This window comes from Scyliorhinus torazame, chromosome 7 (assembly GCF_047496885.1).
Source record: "Scyliorhinus torazame isolate Kashiwa2021f chromosome 7, sScyTor2.1, whole genome shotgun sequence".
Taxonomy (NCBI): Eukaryota; Metazoa; Chordata; class Chondrichthyes; order Carcharhiniformes; family Scyliorhinidae; genus Scyliorhinus; species Scyliorhinus torazame.
Window position 1 is genome coordinate 148,082,905 of NC_092713.1, and position 13,699 is coordinate 148,096,603.

Here is a 13,699-nt window from a genome sequence, read left to right on the forward strand (position 1 = left end):
AGGGTGCCCTTATTCAAGAGGCTTGGTGCTCTTAGCATGGTTGAAAATTATAGAAAAGTGGGTGAGGAGAGAGTTGGATTCCAGGGCCCAGTTTCACTGTTAATTGAAAGACCTTGCTGAAATTCAGGATTCACTATTAGAGTCACATGGTTGTTTGAAAAGAAGGTTTCTGCTTCTTGAATCTCAGTGTTGAATCCGCCAAAGCACCACAGATGAAACTGCAGGTAGAAAACGATGAACAAGGTTTATTGATAATACAATCAAACTCTCCACTCCCTGAAGGGTCTCCCTCCCCGACCTGCACCCAGGTCAGTGCTTTTATACTAGTGAGAGCTCCCCTTGTTAAGGTGAAGCCCCTCCCATGTTAACCGGGGGAGTTCATATTCTGTGGACATCACAGGAATTGGATCATCCTTATTCCTTGACCTCTGTGAGGGTTAATAACACTCAGTAAAATCTTAACTCAAATGGCTAGCAGCAAAAATATAAAACATTAAAGTTCAGCCTCATAGTTATTCAAATGCAGATATTCTATATCATCATGTCACATTGCCACTATGTAAAGCATAAATCAGAACCTTTAAGGGTACTGCAACAGATTTAGTTGTTGCTGCAACTCATGTTTTGGGGAATTTACTTCAAGAGTAATTTGCGTCCCTGGAGTTAATTTCATTGTCAGTTTGAACAGTTGTCATACCAAATCCCCCAAGTTATTTTTTTTAAATTGAATCATGATAATTGCCACCATTTCACCTAATTCCCCATATCTGCCCTCATGCTTTGAATGAGGCTTTCAGCCAAATTGCCTGCATCCATCTTAGACTGAGCTTTGGGGCGGGATCCTCCGGTCCCCCAGCCATGTGTTTCTCCACGGAGTGCCGTTCATTGGCAGAAGGATTCTCTACTCCTGTCGCTAGTCAATGGAATTTCCCATTGATGCCACCCCACGCCACCAGGAAACCCACAGGCGAGGGTGCGCTGCCAGTGGGAAAAGTGAATCCCAAATGCCGGAGAATCGTCACTTCACCTTATCTTCAGCTTTAGTGATTGATCAAAAATGTATAATTACTCGCTCCTCTATCAGTCCTCTATTCTTTTGTTAATATCTCTCTTTTGAACAAGGACAAGAAAAGGGCAGTGGCACAAAGTCATGATACTCATTTGGAGGGTTGGTGCACACACGTTGGGCTGAATGGCCTCCTTCTGCACCGTAACAATTCTGTGATTCTGTTTCTGACCTTCAATCCTCACCATCCTCATAATCTGACCAATGATCGCCACTCACATGTGCCTTGGTCAATCTCAATTGAGCGGGCTTAACTTGCCCTCTGATCCTTCCCACATCTCTAGATTGTTTTTCATCAAATTTAATTAACATTATGAGCAAAAGTCCTGAACCACATTTGCAAAGATAAGATATGTTGGGTGAAAAATAGAAATTTGTAGCACTCAATTGTTTGGAGATCAAAATGGCTTCCAATGCCTGCGCACACATTCACAATGAATTGATAATGACAAACTCACTTCTGAAGCAGGCATTAGTCAATTTGCATTCGCTTGTAATGGGCCCAAAGTCTGTCATGTAACTGGTTTGCCTTGAGAAAGCCCACACCAATGTGGATTGCCTCTGGAAACCCACTTGAGTAACTACATACCAAAATTACTGCTGCTCACAACCTAGATCTCAGTTTGACCTCAGTCTCGACTTGGACCTACAAACCCCCTCAGTGTCTCCCCAGCTCCAACATTGACCAAGCCACTCCTTAGAGAACGCCTGACCCCCAAAAGTATCCCCAAGATCTTCAATTTTTCTACCCAATGTCGAACAGCTCTCCACACCTCCCAACAATCCCACAAGATTAGAGTTCTCTCTATCCAAGTCGGCAGTCATATTCCTGAGGTTTGAGATGTCTATAACTGATCGTATACTAAATGCTGATGGCCCAGATTTAGAGTCCACCCGTTCCTTCTCGCCTGGAACCTAACCTAATCACTTATCTAGAGGCTCCTATCACAGCACCATTTATATCTCAATGAGATCCATGATCCAAAATTGAAGGGTCCTCAATCTCCCGTTTGAACACGAGCTGTTCAGCTGATGGGGCTAAATTACCCCAAATCAAGCATGCCAGAATTTCTAGGCCATTAATTTATCTTGGGCATTGACATAACCACATTATGCATCCATCTAATACATAAAATCAGTTTTACTTTTAATGATTGAAGAAACAATTTTCTTGAGATCATTAAATCCAAAGAACGTGTGTGTTTTGTAGTCAGATCTGTATAGCACAGGTTGCTTCCATGTACCTAGTAGAACACTGTAAGTATTTAACCTGATGTTATCTACTGAGGTATTTTAGTGATTAATGTAGCAACAGAAACATACCCTATACATCTCGATAAACTCTATTCAAAGACTGAATAAAATCCAGTGCTACAAAATAAAAGTAAGTCAGATGTAAATTCTCTGGAAAGTTATTTATCATTGCTCTATTTACCCTGACTGTAAGGAAGATGTTTGCATGATTCATTGAAATCGCAATAAACTTCTTTAATGAAAAGCAACATCTGATCTGTTTTGCAAAAATGCACCACCTCTTAAACATGTTGGGCGGGATTCTCCCGCAACTGGCCGGATGGCCCGACGGCGCGCCAAGAGCAGCGCGAACCACTCCGGCGTCGGGCCGATAGGAAGTTGCGGAATCCTCCGCACTTCTGGGGGCTAGGCCGATGGCGGCAGGATTGGCGCCGCGCCAACCAGCGCCGAAGGGCCGCCATGGGCCGGCGCTGGTTGGAGCAAGCGCAGAACCACCCGCAGATCGGTGGGCCCCGATTGTGTGCCAGGCCACCGTGGGAGCCCTCCCGGGGCCGGATCCCCCTGCGCCCCCCCGAGGACTCCGGTAGACGGCCGACAAGCCAGGTCCCGCCGTGATGGACCATGCCCATTTCACGCCGGCGGGACTGGCCGAAAACGGGTGTCCGCTCAGCCCATCGGGGCCCGGAGAATTGCCAGGGGGCCACTGCCAACGGCCCCCGACCGGCACGGCGTGATCCCTGCCTTCGCCCGAAAACCGGCGCCGGAGAATTCGGCAGCCGGCATCGGAGCGGCGGGGTGGGATTCACGCCGCCCCCGGCGATTCTCCGACCTGGCGGGGGTCGGAGAATCCCGCCTCTGATATTTAAAAAGGACAACTCCTACTTAATTAAAACAACAAAAATACAAAAAGGTCACTTTGTGTTATAATAGTTGAGTGACTTTTCAACCTGCGCGTGGTCATAATTAAGTTGCAGTTTTCTTTTCAAGAGTTGCAGAAATTAAATTAATTGGTTACACATTCATCAACTTGGCAACAAGGAATATATTTGAGCGGCAACCATCTCTTCGCTATTGCAATCTGACAAACGGCTAATCATCCATAATCAAAATAATCCTCTTACTTGGAGTAAACTCATTAGATACATATTAAGTATTATGCACATTGCAACACGTCATACTTTAAACAGTTCCAGAAATTTAGAATTTATTTACAATTATAACAGGATATACATGCATCATATTTGATCAAATCTATGAGTTAAAGTCCGCTGAATAGCACGTTTAGCGGGGCCTGCAGCAAGAAAGACCCTGCTATTCAATGGCACTTTGCCTTTTTTTTGTCCTCGGCAGGGAACTCCCCGTCAAGACCACTCTTTAAGTCATTTCCTGCCCCGCCATTGCAGGAAGACGACATGCGGATCGGTACGCCATTTGTAAAGGTAGCTCCAATCTTTCAACCACCTTCAGCACCCCCACCACAGCCTCTGGACCCCCTCACTTCACCCAACTTATCTCTTCCGGGGTCCTTGATTCCTACCTCACCCCATCTCTTATGGGCAAGGCCCCACCCCCGGGCCCAAACCCTGGCATGGGCAACCTGTCACCTGGGCACTGCCAATTTGTTACCAGAGCAGTGTCCCTGCCAGCCTGGCAGTATCAGCCAGGCACCCTGGCATCTCCAGTATGGCAGTGCCAGGGTGCCCAAGTGGCAGTGGCAAGGTGTGCAGGTGCCAGGGGGTGTGCCAGGGTACCACTCTGCCCTGTGCCTGACCACCCAAGGGCCTCAACCCCCCAGCGAGACCCGCCAGGTGCCATGAAAAACTTGTGAACCAGTACCAAACGGTACATGGTTGAGGCCTCGCTGGCGAGGCTGGTGAATTTCAGGCACCGGAAGAACCCAACAAACGTATATTTAAATGAGCCTAATGATTCATTCAAATCTGTGTGCGTGGAGCTCGCCCTAAGAGAGTGAGACCCAGATCGCGACATTGTGTGCAATTCCATTGAGTCTCGCAAGATGTTTTGTGCAAACCTCGCCAAAGGGCGCTCGTGAGATTCAATGGCCTCATCCCGACACCAAGTCAGGTGCGACGAGGCTGCTTAATCGCACCCTATGTTTCATAAATATATTTATTTTACAGTAAATCGATAAGTTTTATTCTAAGTTGGATAATTTGTGCTTTTTAACCAACTGGAACTGAAAATGTTGCATCGAGTTTGCATCTGGATGAGTTTATTTACCAAACACTTGTATCAAGGGGTCACGTTTAACAGCATATGCGATCTATCAATCAGTATGAATTCCACTATTCGGAAGGTATTCGGGAGCCAAGGGAGGGATGAATGAATGAAGGAGATAACTTCCTTCATTCTCACCCTTTCACCAAAGCTTGTGGAAAAATAAATAGCCTGCCCACTTTAGTCTGTCTTCTGCCGGCCAGCGTATTATGGTGGAGGAGCCGGATTGAGGACCTTAAGTGAGCAATATGTGGCTACATAAGGGCGTCTGTAAACCCAAGGGCAGACAGCCTAGTGGGTGCCATACCCACTCCAACATCCCTCTGTATTAAGGGGACCAGGTTGGGCGTGGATGGGAAGGTGGTTGGCTAGCCACCTGGCATATTTCATGTGCTCTCTCACTGAAAACACACCCGGTGGGGTCTGTAAATTCCAGCCCATTATAGTCCTATTACCTCAGAGCCAATGAACTCCCGCTGTTCAATTTTCCATTCATCCTACAGTCTAAGTTCCTTTAATGCTGTTTGATGTTACCTGGTTGTTTCTTGATTTACCTGATCTGAACTTGTTAACCGTGATGGTGTTATGTATGTGCTTTATCAGTTCACTTAAGTTTCTCAATTGAATTTTTTTTCATAGTTGCATTGAAGACTACAAGCTAGCTCCGGATGGACGACTGTGCCAGCTGGTTTCTGAATCCTGCACCAGTGGCCTAGATTGTGCTGATGCCAACATTCCACTGAACCAAACTTTCTTCAGAGATGTCTTCTACGGCTACAATAACCAGACAAAGGAACCTGTGCTTGGCCAGGTGTTCATGGGAACATTCAGGTAAGATTTAATATTCTTCATGTTCTGTTCTCCTCTCTGCTCCAAGCATACGTGTCAATAACGTGTCAAGACAAGGATTTGAAGAACCTTAAGACAATTGCTCTTTCATAGTAGAATGGTGAAGTGATCTCTTTTCAATTTGTAGGGTTGTCCAAGTGGAGAGACAGATGGTTAATTGCTATGCCAGAACAATGTTCGCTAACTGCATTGATTAGTTTAAAAACAGAGGGCTTCACATTTAATCGTGCTTTTCTGAACGCTAAAATAAATAGAAAAGGTATAAATTTGTTGAAGGTGAAGTATTATAAAGTTATCATGAATTGGCACTGTTAACCAATCACAGTGTATGACAAGTAGACCTTCACCAGAGTCAACATTTTGTGAGAGCATATCTGAATAAACCTTTCAGTCAAAACATTGCAGGTTTTGTATGCATTTTGTTGTGTCAGGACTGATCATAAGCATGATTTTGGAGCACTACGGCTTCGGATAAAACAAAATGTTGTTTTCAGAATTAGCGGACTAGTATGATAACTTACGATACAAACACAAACCTACGTTATTTAGCCCATTTGCCATTGAATAGGCAAGAGGTGGTGACTAATTGAAATTTTCACTGTTTTGTAGAATAGCAATTATTCCATATTTTCCGATGGTCAGTGCGATGGACAGTTCAAATGCAATCCATAAGCGACTGGATGTGATGATTGTATATCTTCTGTGTGACATTGATACTAATTAGTAATCATTACTGCCTGTCAGGCTTCGGAAATCCAGAATGACCCTTTCCTCCTCCTTTTCCAGGCAGACAAATCACTTTTGAGGCCGACAGGTTGCTTAACAGTTTAAACAAATGGACCTCACTAGCAAACACTTCCTTCCACTGTGGTGAAAATCATGCTATGAACTGAAAATCATTTACATGTTAAATAACATTGAAGTGTCTCAGAGTCACTCTGTGTGCAGTTGTGCCATTACCATCTGATTCGGTTTTAGTGGTGAATTCTATTCTTAATAGTTTGTGCTTCAACAATTCCAACGATTTAAATAGCTACAGTAAATAGCAATAATCTGATTTCCCTTCTCTAGAACCATTACGCCTGCCCAAGTAAATTTGATATCCCTCCAACAATCTTGTCATCCAGCCTTTATGCTGTTGCAATATATGGCACATGTGTATTTAGAAGTATATTGCATTAGCTACTCGATATTCACTTTGCTCTTTTGAGTGTTTCCCAGGTACAGATGTTTAGAGATGATACTTGACTGGAATAATGAATATAGAACAGACACCAGTGAGTACCATTCAAATTGATCAATATCCCGAATATAGTTGGACAGATCCATTAGTTTCAGTGGTAGAACTTTATTATTTACATGAGTTCAGCTGTTTCTTTATATGTACATGTTATGCTGGTTGCAGAAGCATCGAATGCAAATGAATAACATAAATCTTTGTCATTCAGGAAATAGGTTGGAAGTGAATAGAAAAATAGAAAGGGCTTCAATCTGCAAGGATCTTACTTTCTCACTTCCAAATTAAGTAATGTATCTGTTCAGCTGCAGAGTAAATGGAGAGTGAGTTGTTACTTGTAGCACAGCTATTTTATATAACTTTCAATTTCCTGGGAGACCCCACATTTGTGTGGACCAGTACTAAGTGGCACCCTGGCAAGGTGTACCAGGCTCGGTTGTTGAGACACGGGGGCCAGGAGAATCCACCGCCCGCGTATTTAAATGAGCCTTTAGGCTCATATGAATATTCAGATCTGGACCTTGTCCAGTGAGGGACAGATCGAGATCGTGGCGAACGGAGCAATTCGGGTGACTCGGTGCCCGTCACGGAGCTGGATTTGGGGATCGCGTGCGATTCACCTGTTGGGACTGGATCCATGCCAAGTGCAACAAAGTTGGTGAATGGTGCCCATACATCATGAAGGCAGTACAATTAGTCCAGAATATCAACTTGAAATCTTGTTCCAAATTACTGTTGCTAATGTACCTCAGTAAAGAGTAGAATGATAATGGCCCTAATCATTCATGACTTAAGTCGCTGGTGCACCGCACATCCGCAGGGTGACAACCCAGAAGTGCTGCCGTTCCTGCATGCCTGCCGTAAGCACACGGTAGTTAAACTCCCGGCCGTTTTTCTTTCACTGCTTGAAGCCCTGCGTTGCTGGATGAAAAATCCTGCTGCAGTGCTAACTTGGGCCACTTACCCGAATATTTGGTGGGTTTTTACACCTTTTAATTTACACGGAAATGTTTCAGTCTAACAGAGGCAGGAGACATCGGAAAACATTTTTTTGATGGGTTAATGCTTGATGTTATAAGTGTTTAACTTTTATAAATATGTTTAAAATACAAATAAAATGAAAGGAAGATATATATATATATTTTTTTAAACTTTGGTTTGTCATGAGGCTGCCAATTCCATTAAGAGGGTGCTTTACTGTATAAAGTGACTTTTAAAACACAGAAGGTGGAATAATGATTAATTTTTAACTTTGATTTGTCACAAGGATGTTAATTCCATTAAAGGAACTATAATGGATAAAACACGGTGATCACTCACTAACGGGTATGACTGTCCACTTAAGACATTCAGTGTTACTGGTCACAGGTTCTGTGAGTCCTTGCATGGCTGGTGACCCCGATCCTAGGGCCGCATCTTCAATCACTCACTTGGCAAGAGATTCCAAAAGGTGGGATCAGTCCTTGAACGCTAAGTCACAGGTATCCCTTTCTCAGGCTCCTTTTCCAGGCCTCGAAGAATTATGACCCTTCAATCAGGAGGTTCCTCCATGTTGGTCTCTCCTGAGCAAATGTCTCCGGGCATTGACGTCTATGTTCCATTTCTTGAGGTAAGCCTACAACATGTCTTTGAAGAACTTCCTTTGTCCTCCTCTTGTTCAGGTTCCTTTCTTGAGCTGGGTGAAGATTTGCTTTGGCAGTCGGGACTCTGACATCCTAAGCATATGGGCGGCCCAGTGAAGTTGGTTTTGGATGATCATGGCCTCAACACTGGTGTTATTGACTCCTTCATGGGCACTAATGTTAGCACGCCTGTCCTCCCAGCTGATTCAGTGTTAAAGGACATTTGGATATTGCATTGTAGTTTAAGCTGAGGTGTTTTATGTCATTGTTCAGTTGATAAAGTTAAACGTTACGTAACATGTTAATTGGTTTCAGTTTTGTATTTATGAAATTATGGGCAGGATTCCCCGAACCCCCCGCCGGGTCGGAGAATCGCCGGTGGGCGGCGTGAATCCCACCCCGCCGCTTCGAAGCCGGCTGCCGAATTCTCCGGCGCCAATTTTCGGCAGAGGCGGGGTTCACGCCGCGCCGGTCGGGGGCCGTTGGTAGCGGCCTCCCGGCAATTCTCCGGGCTGCGATGGGCCGAGCGGCCGTCCGTTTGCGGCCAGCCCCGCCGGAGTGAAATGGACATGGCCCCACATGGCGGGACCTGGCTGCTAGGCCGTCTACTGGAGTCCTCGGGGGTGCGCAGGAGGATCCGGCCCCAGGGTGGGGGGGGGGGTGCGGATGGCCTGGCCTGCGATCGGGGCCCACTGATCTGCGGGCAGGCCTGTGCCGTGGGGGCATTCTTTCCCTCCCCGTCAGCCTCTGTAGAGCTCCACCATGGCCGGCGCGGAGAAGAAATCCCCTGCGCATGCGTAAGAACACGCCAGCGGTTATGCATGCGCGGGATCACGGCGCCCCTTCGGCGCCAGTTGGCATGGCACCAACCCCTCTGCCGCCAGCCTAGCCCTCGGATGTGCGGAGGATTCCGCAACTTCCGAGTGGCCCAATGCCAGAGTGGTTCGCGCCGTTCGTGGCGCCAGCGTCAGGCCATCCTGCCGATTGTGGGAGAATCCCGCCCTATTTTTGTTAATAAGTGTTTTACATTAAACTTTACAAGCTTCTACAAGTGTCATACTGAAACATCAGAACACAACATTTAAGTGAGATAATTGTAAATGAATAAGATAATTGACGTAAACAAGGCAGAAACATAATAACATGGGTAACACGGTAGCACACTCGTTAGCACTGCTGCCTCATAACACCAGAGACTCATATTCAATTTGGATCTTGGATGACTGTGTGGTGTTTGTACAGTCCCCCCATGTCAGCATGGGTTTCCTAGAACCATGGAATAGAATCATAGAATTCCTACAGTGCAGAAGGAGGCCATTCAGCCCATCATGTCTACACCAACTCTCTGAAAGACTACCCTACTTGGGCCCACCCTCCCGCCCTATCCCGGAACCGAACCTGCACATCCCTGGACATTAAGTGGCAATTTAGCATGGCCAATCCACCTAACTTGCACATTTTTGGACTGTGGGAGGAAACCAGAGCACCCGGAGGAAACCCACTCAGACATGGGGAATGCGTACAAAGTCCACACAGACAGTCCCCAAGGTCGGAGTTGAACCTGGGTCCCTGGTGCTGTGAGGCAGCAGTGCTAACCACGGTGCCACCGTTGCCCCTGGGTGAATGCTAAATATCCCCTTAGTGTCCAAAGGTTAGGTGGGTTTATGGGGATAGGGCAGGGGCGTGGGCCTGGGTAAGGTGCACTTTCGGAATGTCAGTGCAGACTTGATGGGCTGAATGGCTTTCTTCTGCAGTGCGGTGATTTGACAAGCACTAATAATAAAAAATCAGGGGAGAGATTCTCCGAACCCCCGCCGGGTCTAAGAATCGCCGGGGGTTGGCGTGAATCCCGCCCCCGCCAGTTGCCGAATTCTCCACCACCGGATATTCGGCGGGGGCGGGAATTGCGCCGCGCCGGTTGGCGGGCCCCTCCCCGCGATTCTCCAGCCCGGATGGGCCGAAGTCCTGCCGCTAAAATGCCTGTCCCGCCGGCGTAGATTAAACCACCTACCTTACCGGCGGGACAAGGCGGCGCGGGCAGGCTCCGGGGTCCTGGGGGGGGCGCGGGGCGATCTAGCCCCGGGGGGTGCCCCCACGGTGGCCTGGCCCGCGATCGGGGCCCACCGATCCGCGGGCGGGCCTGTGCCGTGGGGCAACTCTTTCCCTTCTGCCTTCGCCACGGTCATCACCATGGCGGAGGCAGAAGAGACTCCCTCCACTGCGCATGCGTGGGAATGCCGTCAGCGGCCACTAACGCTCCCGTGCATGCGCCGCCTGGAGATGCCATTTCCGCACCAGCTGGCGGGGCTCCAAAGGCCTTTCCCGCCAGCTGGCGGGGCGGAAATTCGTCCGGCGCGGGCCTAGCCCCTTAAGGTTGGGGCTCGGACCCCAAAGATGCGGAGCATTCCGCACCTTTGGGGCGGCGCGATGCCCGACTGATTTGCGCCGTTTTGGCCGCCAGTCGGCGGACATCGCGCCGTTTCCGGAGAATTTCGCCCCAGATGTTACAAGGACAGTGACTGTAAACAGCCCTGGGGCGCTTTTAAAATCTTATGACCATAATCTAAATTAAAACATACAAACATTTTTGAGTGTGCCACATGTTAAATTATATAATAATATGGTGCAGATCTAAATAGCTTCACAGATTTAAAACAAATAACAAAACCTATATTCAGTTATAAATAATCACCTTTAATCATAAAAGGATAAAACTTAAAATTACTTTAATTAACAACAATAGTAATGACTGTTTAAAAGATAGAGCAAACACAAACCTTAAAAAACAAACCTTTAAAACACTTGTTTTATCTAAATCTACTGTTTAAATTCCTGCCCTTAGTGGGCGTTCTCAATGTCATAAGCGGCTGCACTCCTCCTGCGCCGCGCTGGAGCCTGTGCAGACCGGGGTGCTGGAGGTCCCAGGCTGCCGCAGAGCAAGTAAGGGTGGACGCATCATTGCAGTGCATCATCAAAGCGGGCACGTTATTCTTCCAAAATCGGAAGTCTGTGGCTTCCCGCTGCTAGCAGGAAGTTACGGACCAATGGGCGGGATTCTCTGGCCACGTCCGCCCTCTGACTGGAGAATCCCACCCAAGATCAATGGAGTTCTCCATTGTACGTGGCTCGCTCGTGGCGTTCTTGCGGCGGACAGGACGGGAAAACCCAGCCCAATGTTTGGAATTGCAAAAGATGCTTAACTCATCAAATCAAGCTCTTAAGCAGATAAATCGGGATAGACCTCCTTTATTTTCCTTCCTGCCTTGTTAGCGTGGTTTCTGCACCTCATTGCAAGACTAATTTAAAGAGTTCTTACCCTGCTTACTCAGAATCTGGTTAATTAAAAATTAGAAACCTTTAAGTACATATGAATTAGAAACAGAGGTAGGCTTGTTCCTTCATTCAATAAGGTCATGGCTGATCCAATTATCGCCTCAACTCCACAGTCTCGTCTACCCCTGATATTCTTTGACTTCCTTGTTAGTCAAGGATATATCTAAGTCGAATAAAAGCAAAATACTGTGGCTGCTGGAAATCTGAAATAAGCACGGAAAATGCTGGATAAACCAACGCAGGTCCGGTACAATCTAAGGAGAGAGAAACAGAGTTAACATTTTGAGTCCATACGTCTCTATTACCTGAGGCGTTCAATTCGCTTTTTTTAATGTGTACAGCATGTTGAATATTGCTTCAGTCATTGCTACTGGTTAAGGAATGTGCTAAGTTTGTTGGATCAGTTAGTTTTTTCGGGGTTTTTTTCATGCAAAAATTGCCCATCAATCAAGTAAAAATTTATTCTTTCAACTTTAATTTTTTGTTCTGGTCGTGTCAGCACCGCTGCAAACATCTGAAGCTCCACCTGTTCACGTTGACACTCTCTCAACCATCCCCCTAATGCTTCACACTCTGGAAGTCTCTCCAGCTGACAGCTCATTATGGACCCAGAGTGATCTATCCATTCTTTCTTAAGCCCCTCTCTAGTTCATCCTTTCTCTCCGATCACAATGTCCTCCTGATTTGTATTCTCCTTGCCCATCACTTGCTAAACCTAGTCTTGTTTGCTGGTTACATTGAGACTTTCAACTGCTAGTCCTGGGATCTTTTAAGCCTCTCTTCCTCGCCTTTTCAACCCTTCTGCGAAACAGAAAATGAAAGGTTGTTCTCTATGAAACTTTTATAAGTATTCTACAAAAATAATGCCGTTGCTCCTGCGTTAAATAGTTCAATATCGAGATAATTCTCTCATCACTTCCTGTTGCCTTGACCCTTTACCTGTTTCTATTTCTCTCTTGCTTTTTCTGATTTATAATGCAGATGCTATTCCCTCTTCCAACAATTGAAACTGTTTTATTGAATTTTTGTTCTAAGCTTTTATATTAATGATAGGTACTGGCTGTAGGAGCAGTGGAGTTTTGACCTGCACCAAAATAGTGGCATGATCTTTTATCAGTCCAGTATCTCACTTCATATGTAGTAAACGTCTTTCATATGTCTTTAGTTGACACTGAGTACGTGGAAAACAATTTGTAATACCATATCAGATTTCAGAAACAAATAGCAAGGGTGGGATTCATTATTCCCAGCCACTAAAATCGGCAATCCCGATTGGGCAGATAATCCTGCCTTGGGCCAAATGTGGGATTGGCGCTGAGCAGCAGGCCCTGCACCGACAGGAACATGAAAACATCTGATTTACATTGGTCAGAGCATAATGGGCGGGGGGGAGATTGCGGATTTTTGCACTGGATTTGCATTGAATTGAATGCAAATTCAGTGCAAAAAGCTGCAATCTCCACCCCGCCCGTTATGCTCTGACCCCACAGCGGGAACTCCACTTGGGCTTTGGTGCACTGCCAGGCTGCAAATGGGAGTCCTCCAAGGGTCCAGGGGGTTTGATGGGCTCAGGCTGTGAGTGAAAGATTGACCTTGGGTCTCTCACCCGGGATTGTGGTCCCATGTTTGGAATGCCCCTTCCAAGCATTTCATTATATCTCTGTGAAATTACTTTCAATCGGCTGTGGTTGACAGCTTCTGCACACACAGAGCTACTTGCATCGTTTCATTTATCTCCCTTCACTCTTGAGTAGCTTTGAAGTACTCAGCTGTGACACAAATCAGTTAACTGCTTTAAGCGCTCTCAGTTCTTTTTTTTCTCTGCAGAAAGCACTTAACTGTCTTAGATGGTGCAGTAGCTGTTAATCATAGCAATGGGCTTTGAAGTACCCAGCTGTGAAACTAACCACAATGTTCATAAACATCTAGCTGCGATTGACAACTCCTGGATCACGTCAAAGACACAAGTACTGTTGTGGGGGTTGGGGAGGGTGGGGTGACCCTTATAATCCCCAGGGGGGTGGGGGGCTGAGTTATGTTGCGGGGGAGAATGGGGCCTAGCCTCCGGACCTCACTATTGGGTGGCACATGCAAAATGGC

General features: G+C 46.4%; 1 protein-coding gene across 4 annotated transcripts in view; it reads left to right on the plus strand.

Annotated features, from left to right (window-relative positions):
• Window positions 1-13,699, plus strand: part of astn1 (astrotactin 1) — a 4,064,875-nt gene that overhangs the window by 2,652,302 nt on the left and 1,398,874 nt on the right. For all 4 annotated transcript variants that reach the window (XM_072511608.1, XM_072511609.1, XM_072511610.1 and 1 more), the window contains one exon: window positions 5,198-5,389. In XM_072511608.1, coding sequence (XP_072367709.1) covers window positions 5,198-5,389 — 192 coding nt within the window. The remainder of the gene's footprint in view (window positions 1-5,197; window positions 5,390-13,699) is intronic.